Below are 19,749 nucleotides of genomic sequence, written 5' to 3'. Positions count from 1 at the left end.
AGAGGAATAACACTTAGTGTATAAGAGGAATAACACTTCGGGATGTGCCGTTGTAGGAAAATGATAAAGTTCTTGGTGGTAAAAGTATATATGCTTCATTAAAACCAGCTCTTGAGTTTTTTTTGTTTGTTTTTTTTTACCTAATGCAAGCTAATTTTTAAAATAGTTAAATAAACAAGTAATAATTCAGTAAATGAGCACTGTAAATACTGATATATATATATATATATGAATCAAAATTTTAGAATAGAAATAAAAAATTGTTTGTAACTTCAATTTTAAAACCTCATTAAAAAAATAATAATAATTTCCAAACATTAAAATCATTCTGAATAACAAGAACTCAAATAAAAATTTTAAATATGTCAACTACCATGTTTTATATTTTAATTCTGCTGAGTTCAGAGATGTTTCATTTATTACGAATTTAAAAATTGCTTTTAAAATTGCATCTTTATTTCTCTCTTTGGCTTGTACAGTCTTTCGAGGCTGCGTGTCCTTTGTTTCTGGACGTCTCCGTGTTTTGCCGCTGGAGCAGTGAGAAGTACTGGTGCATGCGTAAGGCTGGGTGAGAAACATGCACAGTGTGTGTGAGAGGAGTGTATATGTATGTGTTCTGGTGGTAAAAGCTCTTGTATGAGATCCCAGGCTGTAGACTGCTTATCTCCAGCGAAGGTTCCAGTCGGTTCAGAGTGAGCACGTGTCTCTGGGTCCTGTGAGTGTTAGTGTGTGTTGGCTCTGCCCGTACATGTGTATGATGTGTGTGGGTGTGTGAAGTGTGAAGGTGATGACAGTCAGAAGGATTAGGACCTGAGGATGAGGGTAATGCTGGTCTCATGCGTCTTTTCTCCATCAGAGGCTGTAAAGTTAAAGATCTCTCCATTGTGACCTTTTGGGCGGAGACGGGTGGCCAGGTCCTCTTCTCCTCCTCCTCCTCACACTGGTTCTCCTTACCTGAAGGACGAGTGTGAGGTTGGAGAACACGTCTGGATTTGTGTAGAGATTCATAATGAGACCTGATGAATGTTTTAGCGCGAAACGAACGTGGACGTCTGATCTGAGCTCCTTCCACTAAAAGGTTCACACCTAAATACTGAGGAACCTCCACTGGTGCCTGCAGAAACATGAGGAGAACATACAAAACAAGTTCTTCATGGTGATTTTTAAACATTGGTATTTAAAAATTACATGTCTGGAATGCATTTGAGGATTAAATACAACGCAAAGAATGTAAAAGCCTGTTGCAAAAAAATGTATAAATACACCTTCTGTACATACACATTGCATATATTTCTTTTCACGTGGAGGATTTTTCATTTAGATAAATTTAAAAATCACATAAATATCCAAACAATAAAATTGTGTTAAAACGTGTGTTAAAATTGTGTCATCCAATTAAACCAGCAAAATTCTTTGTCATGTGATCAGGGGTTTTAGCTTAAAAAAAAAAAAAAAAGAACACATTTAGAAAAGCACCATATCCGGTTAGACATTTTAGACATTTAGTTAGTAGAAAATTTACTCAAACATTTTAAAATTAGATAAATAAGACTAAAAATAAGCACAATCGAGACCAAAGAACCAATAATTGTTTATATACAACATTGTTGTATTCACGAATCTGATTGGTCAGAAGATATTGATTAATTCGTCAGCGTTTCTATAGTAACAACGTACACAAGGACTTGTATAGCAGACACACCACATAATCTATACATAATAATAAAATTGTGTTGTTATGTAACAAAGACAACGTGTGTAATCTGCGATATGGTGAATTTTTATGCACGTTTATTTAACATTTACGGAAGGAGTCTCCAGTTTTCCGACATCTTCAGGGCAGAGAAGTTTACATTTTGAGGTTTCTCAGTAACATGACAAGCAAGATGCAGAGAAAAAAGGGAGACTGGTGAGGGAACGGCTGTTTATAGCTGCTTTAAAGCAAGTTAGAACAGGAACTAACCTGTTTCAGGGATGTTCCATACCATAATAGTGTGTCTTAAAAGAGTAAAACTACATATACTTAATTTTTTTATTATTATTTACAACATATGCTCTACACGTTCACCCTTACGTTCTATGCACTTTCTCAGCTGCTGAATCACGTTCCGTCATCATCATTAAGATTGACATATTTGTCAACACATTCCTATTGGTTCCTTACTTTTCGGAAAAGTGAATGTAACTATAAATGGATAAAAATAACGACAACTTATTCCTTAACGAATACAAAATTGTTAGCATTAGTAAATCGCTGTTGTATAAGAGGAATAAAACACTGTTACAGGAAAATAATCAACTTCAGGTGGTACCAGTTACTCCGCTTCATCACACCACTGTGTTGTTGATTATTTTCCTATAACAGCACACCCCTAAGTGTTTTGACTTGCTCAGAAATGTTCCATAGCAGTTGGCTCTAAAGGTTAAATTAGCTCATGTGTCTGTAGTCACCTGCTTGTATATGAGCTGGAAGCCTCCAGTGTCGGTGTTACGGTCGTAGCGTCGATCCAGCACCACGCGCAGTGTGTCCTCCTGCACGGCGGGGCAGAGTCGGGCAGTGACGGCTGTGGAGCAGGCCATGGTGGGGCTGACGTTCACCTCCAGCAGCCAGGGGTTGAGGTCACACCCCAGGAGGAAGTCTGCTCCATAGAGCTCAAAGCTGGCCTTGCGAGGCTCCACGCTGTCCTGCGCCGTCAGGAGCGTCTGGATCACGGCCCTTCTCATGCCTGGAAGCACCACCTCCTCCCACAGACCACCCCGCCCCGAAGCCGAGAGCCAGGAGCGGAACTCAGCACACGACCACATGCTCTCAGCAGGCAGCGATGGGTCACGACCTGCACTCGGCTGGAAATATTTCTGAATGGAGTTGTTGCAGAGATGGACAGAGCTGAGAGATGAGAAGGAAGGACATAGAACATTTGCATCAGGTCATCTGCAGCCTGCGAGGTAAACACTGACAACTCGACTACACCCAATCTGTATACTTTGTGACTTTCCTTTTTAGGAAAAAAAAAGGGAGGGGCCAATTTCCAGAAATCTTGCAACAGTTTGTCTAGAAAAGCAATTTAAATAATTGGAAATTGGTTGTTTGTTTAAATACATCAGTGGTGCCTGTGAGACTGGCAGCCCAAGAACACAAGAAAACCCAAGAAGGGTTAGTTCCAGGTTAAATGAATTAGCAAATACAGTCAACTGTAGAATTATTTTATAAAATAAACATTAAACCCGATGATTCAATTTTACAACTTAATAAATTGAACAAAACTACTTTCCTCTAACAAAAAAAAAAATCTCATACATTTTAAAGGAGTATAATTTTGCAGGGAAAAAAATCACTTTACTACAAAAAATGACATCTCAGCAAGTAGAAATATCTTGAATATAGTCAGATTTATTTACTATTTCCAATTATAATATTACAATAAACCAAATATAAGATTAATCTTATTCCTAGACATTTTACTCATTTCAGTCTAGTAGTCTTGTTCTGTTGCCAGATAATTTTGCTGTTTTTTTTTATCATTTATTTCTAAAAAGAAGCAAAATTATCTAGAATTTTTAAAGCTTGAAATCACTGCAAATGTCTAGAAATAGTTTTAATAATCATATTTTTGGTTATTGTAATCTTATAATAGGAAATACTACATAAATTTGAAAATTTAATTAAGGTATTTTCACTTTTTCACATTTTTGCAGCGTTCTGGTGTTTAAATAAGACTATACAGTATCTCAAGATCAATATATCACTCATCTGTTATTCATTTTTGCTCATTTTCATAGGGGGTGCCAATAATTTTGGTTTTGACTGTGTCTACCAGTATAATTATTAGGTAAGGAAAGCCTGGAAATGTGAAAAACATTTTTAAAAAATCCCAAGACTTTAAAGTTAAATTTACTAAGCAACACTTGATCTGAGATTGGATTGGATTGTCATTTGTGCCGAATTGCATTTAATAACAAAATGAAAATAAAACTGGATAAAAATAAAACGGATGTTATTTTAGATTAGTATAGTACTGTAATTTTGGGACAGTTGAGAGATCCTGTGTGATTTTGCCCTTCAGTCTGCGTTAACGCTGTACGCTGTACACGTTTCTTTCTCTCTCACCTGTCCAGTCTGTGTGTGGAGTAGAGCTGGGTGGAGAAACGCAGGTAACACTCCCGGTAGAACCACACCGTCAGAGGGTTCCAGTCCGTCACCAGGAACCACTGGCGCAGGTCGAACTTAGTGCCGTGGATCAGCAGTGGACGCTCCACGTACTTCTGCACCACCCACTTACTGTCTTTAATCAGACCCGGGTCGCTGTCGACTAAACCTAGGATCTCATCTAGCCTGTTCATACACACTATACCTACAGCACACACACACACACACATGACATGGCGATGTCAGTTCCACATCTCACACTGTGCTCATTAGCACAGCTTAAAACACATCATTTACAGAAAGGTGTGACAATTGTAATGACAAATAACTGAATAAATCATAAATACACACATGACAATACTTCAGGCAAAACAAAGATACTGCACAAGACTACATTATACTGTAAAAGTGTGTTCATTTTCTCCAAACATGGTGCTATACGGAACTAAAAGCCTCAATGACGCTCATCTTATCTTGTAGGCATGACAACATATAGAAGCCTAATTCATGCAATCCTACTTTCTTGCAGTCCTGATATTTGTAACTCATCTACTGATCAATAAGTGCCAAAAATATCAAGGAATTCATGTTCAAAATTATGTTCAAAGTAAAAGTATGAATGAAACATTCATATTTCTGGGTCAAAACTGAAATATAACTTGTGTTTTATAGGGAACTGAATTCATTATAACTGCAACACGTAACAGCTAACCTGCTTTGGAGTCAACTTCCTTTCCTATTGCTCATAAATCATTAAATATGCTCGATAAATATGCTCATAAATTGAAGTTTAACTTCATGATGCTTTCAGGAATCTGGGCTAAGCTTAGGCTAATATCACACACAGGCCCTGATTTATTCATATCTTAACTAATGTGCATCAATTTGCAAGTGGGCATGCAAAAAAAGTGGGCATGTTGCGAGTGATTAATAAATAATAATAATTGCATGAATTGAGCTGGAGTATCCAAAAATACTCGATAGCAGCAGTGAGCTCTCCTGGAGACACCTAGAGGAGTCAAACTTCCAGGAAAGTGAAATTTGCCACATGTGCATAATTGTGTGTTAATAAAATGTTAATTAAAGGCTGGGAGATGCAAGAAACTGTTCAATATACATTATGCACACAGAATAAGAGAGCATGTTTTGCTCATAAGGTCAATGTGAATGAACTAAAACACAGTCAGTGGTATAATTTTGTCTCCATCTGTCAGAAACAGACTTCTGCAAAATATAATACCTGCCCTTCGGTTGTACTTATTACTTATTAGTGCATGTAATGGTGCGAAATTAAAATGGGTTGACTCTGCTCTCTATTTTGCACAGGTAAAAACGCCCGAAAGTGGACACACACACACACACACACACACACATATATATATTTATATATATATATATATATATATATATATTACACTGTAAAATATTTGCTGTAAAATTTTTCAATTTACAGTAAAATAACTGTAAAACATATTCGTCTTGCACTGTTGTGTATTGCACTTTATGCAGTCTTGGGTACTGTTATTTGTTGTACCATGGTCCTGGAGAAACGACATTTCGTTCCAATGTATACAAGCTATATAGAGGAATGACAATAAAACCCCACTTGACCTGATCCACTTAAAATACTGTAATATTTATACAGATAATTCCTGTTATTTTTACAGTGTATTACTGTATTTTTCAGTAATATACTGTAAATTGTTTAAGTAAAATTATTGCAAATATAAATAGAATATAAAATAAAATATAATTTTGTGCATTTCTTGATTTAGCTGATGCAGAATACAGCTGAGCAGAAGGTTAAGGGTCTTGCTCTTGCTCAAGGACTCGACCTGTAATATAATTAAACTATATTTTACTATAAAATAAATACCGTAAAAATACTGCAGTTTTTTTTTTTTTTTTACAGTTTAAGTCAAACACACAAAACCGGACATGTTATTCTGCTCATGTTGAAGACACGATATTTTTAGCAGGTGTTATTAAGTGTGCACGCACAACTGAATCAGGAAGAGGACCATAAATGGCACAGGTATGTGTATTTTCATATCCCACTCACAGTGTAGTCAGGGAAAATTAGACGACTCTCTCTCTCTCTCACACACACACACAAACACACACACTCTTCGCTCACCCCTGCCTCTTGATTTAGCCCCTGGTTTAATAATCCAGATGTTATTGATGCCATCAGTCTCCAGCTGTGAACAGACCTTTCGCATTCGGGCTAGCATGGACTGACAGCGCTCTGCATACTCAGCACATCCCTCTAATATCACGCCATCACTACAGAGATAAACAGAAAAGAGAGAAAAGAGAGAATATAGAAAGCAATGCTCAAAACAGACTGATTAGTTGAGCAAATGTGTTTTTGTCAGGAAGTCAGTGTGTTTTTGTCAGGAAGTCAGGAAAAACAGCTAGCCTCTGACTAGTCAACTTTATTTAATTATGTTTTGATGTATTTCAGTCAATTTAATCTTGCAACCCTACGGCGGTTCTTTATGTTAAGCAGCTTGTTTGTATCAATGGAGATTATTCAGAGCTGTGTGGGTCTGCTTTAGCTCCACTATTGTTCTCCCTTCAAACATGCCAAATGATATCAAGGTGTTTTTTTTTTTTTTTTGCATATTTATTTAATAAATTATGGTGCTCCCTGGTGGTCTGGAGGCATATATGCTCGATTAAGGCCTCCAGACCAACAGGGGGCGCCATAATTTCTAAAATAAATATGCATGGCCCTGGTGTTACTTCCTGCATATTATCTGTTTAGAAACATGCTAAAGGGTGTTGTAAAGATAAGTAACCTGGAACTATGCTGTGCATAGAATAATGCATCTCTTAAACTAAAAGAGTAATTACGGTAATTTGATAATAATGTCAATTGTAATATTGTACTTACTGAATAACCAGGTAGTAGCTGTGGAGAAAGTTTGTCCACTGTTGCTCTGAGAGGGTGGGCGGGGTTTCCAGAGAGATGTCTATATCACAGTGTTCCAGGCTGTTTAGATACTCCTGACACACACGCAATGCCGTCTCAATCAGTCCAACTCCAATCCTGTGCTTGGCATGCGGTTTATGCCGCTTGTCCAGACCTACACACAGGGACGAAGAGAATCAGGACGGAGTGTGTGTTTAGACTGCTCAGGGTCAGTGCGTGATTTGGACTACTTTTGCTTTATGCTATGATGAGAAATGCGCTCAACATATACACAAGCTATTTTATTTTAACCCTTTCTCACAGTACACTGGCGTTCCATTCCACCGGCAGAATGGAAATCGACTTATCAGACATTTTCAGTCAGTATAAACAAATGAATTATTTTATCGCTGCAAGTCTGTTATAAGATTTAGTCAGGACACTGTTGGGTTTCTGTGTGTAGAGTATCATGACTCTCTGTTTAGCTGCTTGTGAGCAGGGCGATTGGAAATGGAAGGGGTGTGAACCCCTTATTGGGCAAACGATTCACAAATCTCCACAATAACACTTCTACAGAGATAAAACAGACAGCACAACTAAAGCTTTTTTGATAGTAAAACACCGTATACAATTTCCACAATAAAATTATAACACGTAAACCTATTAGGCTAGGTTAAAAAAAAGAAATACTTATGAAAGTATTCTTAAAGCCCCGAGTGTCTACTTTCATATGAGCTTTTATCAACAACTCTGAAGTGTGACATCACAAACAAATTCATTGATGAACACGGGCACGTCCAAAACAGGAAGAAATCCCTTTTTTTGGCCTCTGCTAAAAAGAGTTAAGCAGAATTACATCGAATCTGTGATTGAAATGCACGCAACTACTCATTTTAAGCAAGAATTTATCTGATTTGTGTACAAATTTGTAGTTTTGCATATGTCCTGAAGCTAGCTGTAGTTTAATGAACTACACACATACTGTAACTAGCTACATTATTAGCCATGTTGCCAAATTGAACTAGCCAGAAAACAGCTGAAGATAGTTAAGAACAGAAAACACATGAAGATAGTTAATCTACATCCAGATTTCTATAAAGCTTTTTTGTGACAATGTGTCTTGTTAAAACTGCTATAAAACTGAATTGAATTGTATTGCAATCTCACCTAAGGCCTAACAAACCCTTCATGTGTGCACCTTTGTTAGCGCGTGTCTTACCCTGAGGCTGTTTAACATGATAGATTTCGCCCGTTCTGTCGTTCTCCACTTGCCCTCCAGCTCTCTCTACAACATATCGTAGCAGGCTTGTGCACGCAGTACGTCTAAAGTCATCTGCAGGGTGCGAAACAGAGCTTAATGACCTGCACCAATCCTGCATGCTGAACTATGAACCACATGCGCATTATAACAGAGGTGCTGACCAATGAACGCTTGCTTTTCGTCCTCCGCTCCCAGCCGGTAGCAGCGTGGAAAGAAGGTGTCGGGGTCTGTTGAGTCGAACCACTGCAGATTTCTTAAACTCATGCACAAGCCCACCTGAGACAGAGAAACAGAGTCTGACTTTACAGACATGTGTAACACCGTATATGAGATCTAGCAGTGAATTTTATTCCTGATTGATGTATTAGAGAAGAACTGGACGGAGACCTTGGTGGTGAAGGATCCTGCTTTTGCGTAGTGATTAGTCATCTGGTCTTTTTGTAATGACAGATAGTCGACTGTGTCCCTCTTTGTGGTCCAGTAGAAATATGTCATTTCGTTTTGCACTAGACGAGACTGGGGGGTTAATAAAACAGATAAGACTAGGAATAAGAATTTATTTATGCACATATGTATTGTATGTGTGATTATTTCAGACACACATACAAGAAGAACAGAAAACCTGTTTACTCCAAACTCACTTCAGAATTTGAAAGTGTACATGTGGGGCTCTGATGACGTTTGGACCTTGTGGAAACCTTTAAGATGCTTTCACAGTTGTCGTTTTTTTCGCTACTGCAGTGAAGCTTCCGAATATGATTGAGCTTTTCAGAAAAACGCAGAGTGCCATGCGGTTTGTGTGTGTGTGTGTGTGTGTTCTTCATGTGCGTTTGTTTAAGTTTTGCTGTGTACCTTTGTTTTGATTTTCGTCTTGTCTCCACCGCTATCATGTCATTGGTCTGTTACTTATTGTGTCCACCTGTTAACTTTTGACTGGTTTATCTACTAATGCTGGAATCTATTGTGCGCCATCTCCAACATGGAAAAGTGCAACGGATCGGTCATTCAACTCGGAATTCCAAGTCGGGAACATACCTAATGCCACAGTAATATGACGGCGTACAGTAAACAGCTTTCCCTTTGCATTATTTTCTACTTGATTTTACATAATATATAGCTTTTGTGTTGTGAAAATGTGTGTAACATAATTCCATTGATTTCACCTTGGTTTTAGTAACGTGATAAGACCCTTGTGTCAGATCATTTTTATGAGCAAAGATGAACAAGATTAGTTTGACCTATCTTATATGTCATTTCTCATCACTAATCGTGCAGAAATACTTCATGTAGATCTTCTTAATATGTTCAAGTTCAGAGACTAGACATATAAATATGACCTTGCTCTGGAAATCCTTCTTTTTCTGAGCTGAAGCACTGGAACGTATTTAGATCGGATTGGATTGCAGCATTATCCTCTGGTGTATCTATGTCTCATTACAAAGTCACATCAAATGTTTCATACATCAATAAGCCACAGTTTCTTGTGTTCTAGTTCATGTTCGTCGTTAATTTGACCTGTGTGTGGTTATTTGAGCTATCAGTTGTGGATATGTGGTACCCTGACCTCTGTAATGTTGCATTACCGTAATTCCTGGCCTCCGCATAATAAAGAGCACACTGATTTCTTACATCCAATCAGATCACAAGTTAGGGGGCAAGCAAGGAAACAAACATGGAGGACAAAGAGTCCTGTTAGTTGAACAAATAAAAGGAGACTTATGACATGTTGAATCAAAAATATTCCACTGCCAATATTGCAATATTGCTGTCACTAAAAATGAAAACGTGTCTATGAAACTTGAAATGTTATGGCGTCCAACGTTGCATTTTCTCTTTTGAATTACTAAGAATAATAAATTTAATCAAGAAACAAACGAGGCTTGTTAGTTAGCTGATACTAGCTAGGAATGGAAAGAGCCTGAGACGCTTTCTTTTTAATATCATCACAAAAGGTGCTCTGGTCAACACTTTTTCTAGAAAAAAAAAATTAATGCATGAAAGCACCATTAGGAAACTAACCGGAACTATTTTTTACTGTATTGCTCCAGTGTTGGAAATTTGGATAAGAACCGTTATTGTAATCTTCTCTCATCCTCACACCTTTATTGTTTTTAGCGTAACAATTGCAGTTCGACCTTATTATAGTAACTTATGTACTTCAGTTTATTGACAGTGATTGAACATCTGCCCTTAGACTACTATTACAAGTGAGTTTGGTTTAAACATGCTTTCTGGTCCTTTCTCAAGGGCAGGCAAACTTGCAGAAATTCTAGTCTGTGGTAATCACACACATACACACACACATTAAAGATTCAATAAATAGAGATTAGGATAAAAAACACAGGTGTACTCCTTTACTATGGATGATTATTATATGTAGATTAAATAATAAAATAATAGAAATGTAAGATATGCAAGATTATTAAAATAAGCTAGAAACACGGTGGCTAAAGGTTTTAGAGGTGAGATGAATAAGTGTAGGGTGTTAATGAAGCTCACCATGAGGTTGTACATGTCATCAGCGTTGTCCTCCTTGTCTCCTTCCTGTCCTCGGTCTGTACGTGCACAGAGATAAAGAGGACGTAGCGTTGACATATTCTCTCCAAGGAGGCTGAGACTGATCTGTGTCTCTGATATCTTAGCTGAACTGTGTGGTGTCAAGTTCACTGTCTTAAACCGTTATTACAAAGGGTCATTAATTAATAAAAAGTTCATCCGATGGCCCTGAGCATAGCATACTATAATAACAAATACACTTTACATACACAACTACAGATTTCCTGTCATATCTGGCTAACAAAATAATGTTACCATCATCATTGCTGCTGTCCGTCTCTTCCGTGACCTCAGCCTCATGGTCTCCATGGCGATGACCCCATGTGGAGTGGCGAGGCAGCCGGCGCTCCACCCAGCCTCTGGCTCTGAGAGCTGCGCGAATCACAGGGTACGGCCCGTGCACCGAGAACACCTTCTTTTCCTGCATCATCATAACAAAGCATGATCTTCATGACACTTTACATCATAACATGCTGTGACATTTCTGTGATATTTGTTTATTCATTATGGCTAATTTAAAAGAATGAATCTTAGACAAACAGGATTTTTTTTTTTACTGAACACAGCTAGACTACTATTCACTAAGTAAATATTAGGGATGTCTTATTTTAGGAAAATAATCAACAATGTGGTGGTATGATGTGGCCAGTCACCATATTTTCCAACTTCTCTTTTTTCTTTCTCTTAAAGTTAATAAGACAAAAAGCTGCAGCTTGTCATATAACCTCCTCTATGGCTTTCCCTCAGGCTGTTACAATGCACTGACACTGGAGACTCCTTCCATAAATGTTAAATAAACATCTCCTTACAGAAAACTTCACCATATCAATGATTTTTTTAATCTGTTTATGTGGAGCGTCCACCGTACAAGTCCCTGCGGATGAGCTGTTACTATAGAAATTACGACGATTGCATTAATTTAATGCAATATATATATATATATATATATATATATATATATATATATATATATATATATATATATATATATATATATATATATATAATACAAACTATTGCTAAAGCTGCTGTTATAGAAAATTAATCAACACTTTCTAACCAATCAAGATCGCGAATACGACAAAGTTTAGTATTACAGTTTTACACGTGTTTAACTTTACACACGGTTTAGTGATGATTTGCTAAACACTGTAAGCTGTGGGGAAAATTTACGTTAGCTAGTTAATTTAAAACACTGAAGAATGTCAGGAATGCTGCCCATCTATGTAACAGGCCTTCGAGGGAGCACAGTGAGTATCTAATTATAAACATGAGGCACTGACCTTTACAGCCTTGGCCACTAGAGCTTTGGCTGCTCTCAGTCTGTCAATGTGTATCACAGGAAAACTTATACGACTGCCGCGGACCCTGGCCTGCTGAGGGGACCCTATCTCAAACACACACACACACACACACATTTGATAAATGCACATATCTGCACGTAGTGTGTACAGTGTGCCTGCAGGTGTGTGTGTGTCACCTGGTGTATGCTGCTGCATGCTCGAGTGCTGAGGGTCGTCCGCATCAATATTCAATTCTGTAGAAACCAACAGCACGTCAGAGTACAAATTATATATCGTCTATTATACGTATACTGTATGGACAAATCACGTAAACAGGAGGTTTTTACTTTCATGTTGATATGAAGACCACGTTCATTAACATCAACAATGTTAATACAATACAATACAATGACCCTTCATTCTTCCTGAGTAACTGCCTGGTCAGAGTTTCAGTGGTTTAAATGAAGCTACTAGCTAGTTTACATTTTGGGAACTCAATTCTTTAGAAATCATGGGCAGTTACAAACAAAATGGTGCAATCCACTATACGCAGAACTCATAAAGTTCTGAATGGATTTTCCAGACTTCTGATCTAAACGTGTTCCTGTGCTTCGGGGAGGAAAAACATGGCCGCCCGGAGCCAAAGTCTGAGCAAAGTTTGTATGGCTAGTCTCTGAATTTGATAAACATGTAAAGAAGATCTACATGAATTATTTCTGTGCAATTAGCCATGAGAAATGATGTATAAGATACACTATATGACCAAAAGTATGTGGACACCTGACCATCACACCCATATGTGGGTCTTCCCCAAACTGTTGCCACAAAGTTGGAAGAACACAATTGTATAGAATGTCTTTGCATGCTGTAACTTTACAATTTCTTTCACTGGAACTAAGAGGCCCAAACCTGTTCCAGCATCACAGTGCTCCTGTGCACAAAGCGAGCTCCATGAAGACATGGTGTATGAAGGTCGGAGTGGAAGAACTCGAGTGTCCTGCACAGAGCCCTGACCTCAACCCCACTGAACACCTTTAGAATGAACTGGAACACCGACTGCACCCCTCGACATCCCAATGAACACACGCTCCAAAATCTAGCGGAAATCCTTCCCAGAAGAGTGGAGCTTATTATAACAGCAAACGGGGAACAATTCGATATTAATGCCCATGGTTTTGGAATGAGATGTTAAATGGTCAAGTGTTCACATACTTTTGGCTATGGTATAGTGTAATTGGGATGTCAGGAGTGTTTATGTCGGAGAATTTGGGTCAGATGGATGTTGGAATTCTGAGTTTCATTGCACTTTCCCATATCAGAGGTGAGCTTTTTCCAAGTTCCAAGAACAATGGATTGGACTGATAACTGTCTGTGCAAGATCGGAATAAGGAATGAGAAAACAGTCCCATGCACATCTCTAGTTGAGACCAGTGATAAACTGGAGAGATGAAGCTGAGTTTGAGGAACTGTCAGAGCCAGAAAGAAAGAAAGAAAGAAAGAAAGCTTAGGCCACGCCCACTTCTAATTTAAATCTGAATGCAGATATGGACATATGGAGCACTAAACAGATCTAGATACAGATAATGTCTTTGTGTTACGCCGGTACATTATATGCTCATTAATATGTGTCCAAAAACACGCTACAATCTTATGTGGTCATATCTGATCTCCTTCCTAAGTGGTTTATGCCCACGTTTAGTGCATTTATCAGATCCCTTTATTCAGAGCATAATACTTGTAAGGTGTGAGGAGGAGACTGCATCAAGAAAAGAAAAGTCAATGATTTTTGAAGATAAATTAAAACAACCGCTTGGTGAAGAGGTTTGGTTTGTAATCAGATCACACTGAGTTTCCAAAACACACCTGACCCCATTCACACCTGTACCTGTGACTGGATGTCACCTGAGACAGGCTTTACAATGAGGCAAATCTCACACAATGGCAGCATCAGAGTGGAACCGAGGAACCAGCCACTGCATGTCTACAGCTCCATGTGCAACACCACACCATAAATCATGCAATGCAAAAAGCAGTGGTGAGATTTTGCCTGAATCTGCAAGACAAAACATCTCCTCTTTCCACTGACTGCTCACATCTGATCACACTCACAGGCGTTTAATACTGATTCCTATAAAAGATCACGTGTTTCCTGTAAACTGGAATACAGCCCTGTGTTATTCCGACTCACAGACACATCTTACTCACTTTTCATTCCCAGCTCCTCTCCTGGTTTTCCCCTCACTCCAGGATCCGCTTCTACACCCCTGTCTGCTCCCAGGTTGTTGAGAGTTCCCATGGCAACGGTTTCCCAGCAACGGCGACGCCACTCGATTTAAGTGTCGCAAAAAAGAAACGCGCGAATTTCTGGAAACAGCAATGAATCTGAAATATAAATACTGTCCATAATACTACACTTTTACTGCTTTTATAGCACACTATAAATGGTGTAAAAGACATTATTTCAAGTTACATTTCAAGGAGTATGGAATCATGTCTGATTCAGTCCTAAGTGATTCATAAGTTATTTGATTCATTGAGTTCAGTGCACTACAAGGAATCATTTTCTGAATGATTCTTTAAATTTATAATACTCATTTGCACTTTTTGGGGGGTTTGATACATTTTATAGTGCATGATAAAGCGTGAAAAAGTCATTATTACAAGTTATTTAATATTTATTATCTATTACTATTATTTATTACTATTTATTACTGTTTAATCTGGAGGGATTCTAGTGATTCGATTCATTTAGTTCAGTACAGTATAAGGATTTGAATCCTTTACTCAGTGATTTTTTTTTTTTTAGGTTTATTATATTTCCTTTATAGTACACTTTTGTGGCTTTTATACTTTTTTAATCTGGAGTACTGAATCATTAGTGATTGAGTCCCCAGTGACGCATAAAATGATTCTTATTACTGATTCGATTCATTTGGTTCACTGACCTATAAGGATTTGAATCATTTACTTAATGACTTAGGGCTATAGTTTTACACTTTTCTTTGTTTTTATACCCTTTATAGTAGTATAAATGTTGTAAAAGCCATTATTTCATGCTACATATAGAGAAGGAATCATTTCGGTTACAAACCTAAGTGATGCAAAATGATTTTTATTACTGATTCGATTCATGTAGTTCAGTACATACTACACAAGAAGGATTTAAATCATTTACTTAATGATTCTTTAAGTTTGTAATACACATTTACACTTTTTTGTTTTATACCTTTTATAGTACACTATAAAGGGTATAAAAGTCATTATTTAAAGCTAAATCTGGAGTGATTCTAGTGAGTCGATTCATTTAGTTCAGTACTGTATAAAGATTTGAATCCTTTACTCCAAATTTTTTTTTGTTTATTAGCTTTCTTTTATAGTACACATGTACACTTTTGTGGCTTTCATACAGTTTAATAGTAAAATATAAAGGGTGTAAAATCTATCATTTCAATTTACAAGGATTATGGAGTGATTTGCAAAGTGATCCTTATTGGTGATTCGATTCATTTAATTCAGCACACTATAAGAATTTGAATCCTTTACGAGATGATTCATTAAGTGTATGTTTCCTTGATCAGATTAGCTTAATGTAAAAGACTACAGCATTTTCACTGGGTTAGGGGCAATAATCCCACAAAGTAAATGCCAGAAATCTGTCAATTAATAGACACATTAACTATTTATTAAAGTTTCTACATTTTATTACTACTATTTTGCAGTAATTAAATGTGGAAACTAAAAACAACAACAACAACAACAACAAAAACATTGTTATACTTCATACACTCATATCAGCACTGAGAATACTGCAAATAACAAATCATATCTGCTCAACAGGGGCCTATGAAGGTTCATTTTGACCAATTTAATATTTTCTACCTAAATTTGGGTGATAGCTTAAAAAAAAAAAAAAACAAGCTCTTTTTATATGTAGTGTTTCTATTAGACCTGTGTTGTCTTACTGCACTATTAAACTATATGGCCTCTAAAAACATTTCATTTCAGTAGGTCTAATGGTTCAAAAGTTACAAAAACACTGTGCATATGTAACATTTATATACAGAAGAGATAATAAGTGGTGACAAAGTCTCTATTAAAACCTTGATCTGTTATTTAAGGCTAAAAGTATCTGTACCTGTTTTACTTATTAAAATATCTGTAAAGAATTACTGTCTGACATGAGAGAACTTAACAATAGTAAAATGTTTATTTGTAGAATTTTTTTTAGCATGGTTGATATTTCATTTAGCTCAGTTTAAATGTTATGCATTATACAGTCCTAAACCTGTGATCACAATAAACAACTGAGTCACCTGATGTCAGGTTTGCACTAGATGGCGCCAGTGAGTGACTACATTAATGGTGAGCTACACTGATTTTCACTGAATCTTTACTGATAATTCTGAGGAACTGGAGCACATGTGCTCAATTGACACAATTTAGCTCACACAAAAGCCTCAGGATTTAAACTTGGTGTAAATTAATATGATTTTAATTTAGAGCTCATATAGAAACTTGCCATAATGTACTATACAATACTACTACTACTAATAATAATAATATATTACTATATACTATATTATATATTATATATTATATATTACTATATACTATATATACTGAATACATCCATCTGCACAACAAAAGCAGCAGATTAAATGCACTGGAACATCTGCAGGAGCTACAACATTAAAAAAAAAAGTGGTTATCTGACCAAAACATCTGAGAAGCTCTCCAACACTCAACACTCTAAAATGTGATTATGGCCCTTATGTAGCTTTTCCATATTCATATAATATCCATGTTACTACAATAAGTTTGTAAAAAGACATAATTCTATTTAATGAGTTTAAATAGAACAAATCCACCATTGTTTAACTGTTTACTTATTATTTACCTTATACTGTGTGTTTCACTCGTGTAGAAATTCTGCCCTTAATTTAAATACTTTAATCTGGAAAAAATACGCTGACCAGGTCCCGAGAAAGATCAACATCCATGAACTCCAGAAGATCCGAGTGAATTGAGTGAATAATAATAATAATAATAATAATAATAACAATAATCTGTTCAATGAGCTTAATGATTTTGAACACTCAAGGTCGCTGTACAAAAGAAAAGAAGACTAGACTGGACATGCAGAATGAAGGAAGATAAAAGTGTAGGGAGAAAAGGTACATTTCAAATTGACTGTTAAAAGAGGAGAAGGAAATGCACTCACTAAGGATCTGCACTGAGATTTGGGGGATATGGCACTAAAATAAGCATCATCTATTCTGATTAGCTTTTAATTCATTTTTATTCATGCCAGTTTCATTTCTGTTGTGTGCTGCACTTTATTCTCTGATGTACCTTCACTTTATTTTACTGTTTGCAGGTTTTCATATTTCGGAGTTATGGTAGAGGTGGAGTTCTATATGGAGAATGTGCTGGAGTCTGGTACAGGAGTGAGTTACACTAATCTCAGTGGGAGGTTATGAAAGCATGAGCCAGGCTTTCAGCATCTTTCAGAGTAAGCAAATATCAAGTGATTTTTTTTTTTGAGAGAACAAATATGGGGTTCAAATGAAAATTATACCTTCAATGCACACATTTGTGGGAGGATTCAAAGTGACGTCAGTGATGACTGAAAATTCGCCAATTCTATTTTGTCAGGTTTTTATTGGGAGGAAGAACTGCTTACTCTTATGGCAGTATTTAGCTTTTTAAATTCTTTATACTATAAGAATATTTCCATTTTCATTTTTATTTACATTTAAGTATATTTCTATTTTATTTCATGTACACTTTATTTACACTGTTAAGAAGGAATGTTTTTTTTTTGGCACATGTACAATTTTAAAGAATATTTATATTTTTGTATGCATGTGCATGCATTCTATCCATCTATCTATCTATCTATCTATCTATCTATCTATCTATGAGCAACTGGTACAGGAACTTCCTCTGGGATCAATAAACTTTATAATACCTTTTTTTTATCTTAAAAATCACTTCAAATTGGTGATCTTACACTATTTTTGTAAGTATAATTATTCACACAACAGACACAAAGAGAAAAAAAAAGCAAAACAAAACAGTGCTTTATTGGGTTGATGTCAGTCTTTTACACCATAGAAAACATTTCAATCAGATTTATCTGAGATTTATCTTATCTCAAGCATGCTAAAATCTTTTTTTTTAAAGCCTCGTTGTTATATAACTATTTTTAATCTATATTCTAAGATTTGCATTTGTATCAAACACTGTTGCAAGAATCTAACACACACTGTCATCAGTGTAAGACATTTTATTACCTCTGTCTCATCCTGAGACCATTATATATATAGTTTTGAATTTTTTTTGCGTATAATGCTGTCATACACTTACTGCCATTGTCTAGGTTTTTTTTGTTGTTTTGCATAATTCAACGACTACCCTTTCTTTATATGGGTATCATTATATATTCTTGCTTGTGGTAATCACACACGCACACACACACACACACACACACACACACACTACAGATACAGTGGATGGATGTTAGACTGAAAAAAGTGGGAGAATCCCTGTAATGAAACACTGATTCAGAGCTGAAACTCGTATTCAAATGACTGAAGGTTGGTTTATTACCTCTGTAAGCTCACACACATACACAAATACGTAGACCTGTACATTTTCATATTCAAATCCTGTCCTCTGTGTGTCAACATGAGACCTGCCCTGAGCAACCAAATGCATTAAACATTTCGTTGCTGACTGTAAAATTTTGCTCACATTTAAAGTTTTTAATAAGAGTGCTTCCATGATTCTAACATTGCCGAGCCATTTAGCGAACATTAACACTGAATCTAAGAAAACATGGTGTTAACAATGTAACTCAGCTAACAATCTCATTTATTATAAGGTTTCTTTGCTGCGTTTTGTCCTTAAAAGTGTAACAAGGGTGAGATTTTTAGCGTAGAATTAACAAATACACAAAATGTGGTTAACTAACGTCTATGCTAATGACATGAGGACCTGAAGGACCTCCTAATGATTTACATAAAATGTATTTATTTCAATTCATAATTTACATTCAAACTTCATGTACATTTTCGTTTCACTCAACCCTGTTACCTGAACACATTCACCCCTAGGAAATACTTGGAATATTCCAAACGCTACGTCATCACAATTTCCTGAAGATCCTGCGAAGATGAAAAGTAAGTTTTCTCCTTTTTTTTAAACGCACTTCCTTTTCTTCTTCACAGGATCTTCAGGAAATATTTTGAAGTGTACTGTGTTCATATCATAGTACAGATGGATGTCAATATCCATTTAATTAAAAAAAAATCCTGTGTTGTGCTGCTATTGCAAACATTTTTTTTATATATTTTTATTCATACATTTGAAGACATGAAGACATTTGAAGAATATGACATTATTCATACATTTACATTCCAACATATTCATCTATACATGCTATAGATAAATAATTGACATGACCAAAATGGTCCTTTCTACCTGTAGGGTCTTTGCCTTAATCGCGCACATGTCAGTAATTCAGTTTGCCGGTTGATCAATGTGATTGGCTGGCCAGAATTAATGACGTCACACGTCGGTA

General features: G+C 36.5%; 1 protein-coding gene across 2 annotated transcripts; it reads right to left on the bottom strand.

Annotated features, from left to right (window-relative positions):
* Positions 1-356: 356 nt before the first annotated feature.
* On the bottom strand, positions 357-14,468 carry ttll3 (tubulin tyrosine ligase-like family, member 3). Of its 2 annotated transcripts, XM_026945485.3 has the most exons (13): positions 14,370-14,468; positions 12,362-12,418; positions 12,165-12,268; positions 11,137-11,302; positions 10,825-10,880; positions 8,713-8,841; positions 8,487-8,601; positions 8,284-8,397; positions 7,047-7,239; positions 6,285-6,433; positions 4,109-4,352; positions 2,452-2,887; positions 357-1,114 (listed from the first exon to the last, which is right to left on the bottom strand). In XM_026945485.3, exons 1-13 carry the CDS (start codon positions 14,458-14,460, stop codon positions 455-457), a joined length of 2,514 nt encoding a protein of 837 aa, XP_026801286.3. In that variant the 5' UTR covers positions 14,461-14,468; the 3' UTR covers positions 357-454. The 2 variants fall into 2 exon arrangements, with proteins under 2 accessions (XP_026801286.3, XP_053083300.1); XM_053227325.1 differs by having other exon boundaries at positions 12,165-12,418.
* Between the last annotated feature and the right edge of the window lie 5,281 nt (positions 14,469-19,749).

The sequence above is a fragment of the Pangasianodon hypophthalmus genome, chromosome 2 (assembly GCF_027358585.1).
Source record: "Pangasianodon hypophthalmus isolate fPanHyp1 chromosome 2, fPanHyp1.pri, whole genome shotgun sequence".
Lineage (NCBI taxonomy): Eukaryota > Metazoa > Chordata > Actinopteri > Siluriformes > Pangasiidae > Pangasianodon > Pangasianodon hypophthalmus.
Note: the sequence above shows the minus strand (reverse complement) of the source record. Positions and strands in the feature narration are given on the sequence as shown.

What these genes read in the sequence shown, in the direction of transcription:
- ttll3 (XM_053227325.1), bottom strand. Translation starts at nt 14,460, where the DNA reads ATGGGAACTCTCAACAACCTGGGAGCAGACAGGGGTGTAGAAGCGGAT. An exon ending in AGAGGAGCTGGGAATGAAAA is followed by an intron (nt 12,419 to 14,369) that starts GTGAGTAAGATG and finishes TGGTTTCTACAG; the next exon opens with AATTGAATATTGATGCGGAC. An exon ending in GGACAGCAGCAATGATGATG is followed by an intron (nt 10,881 to 11,136) that starts GTAACATTATTT and finishes GTGCACGTACAG; the next exon opens with ACCGAGGACAGGAAGGAGAC.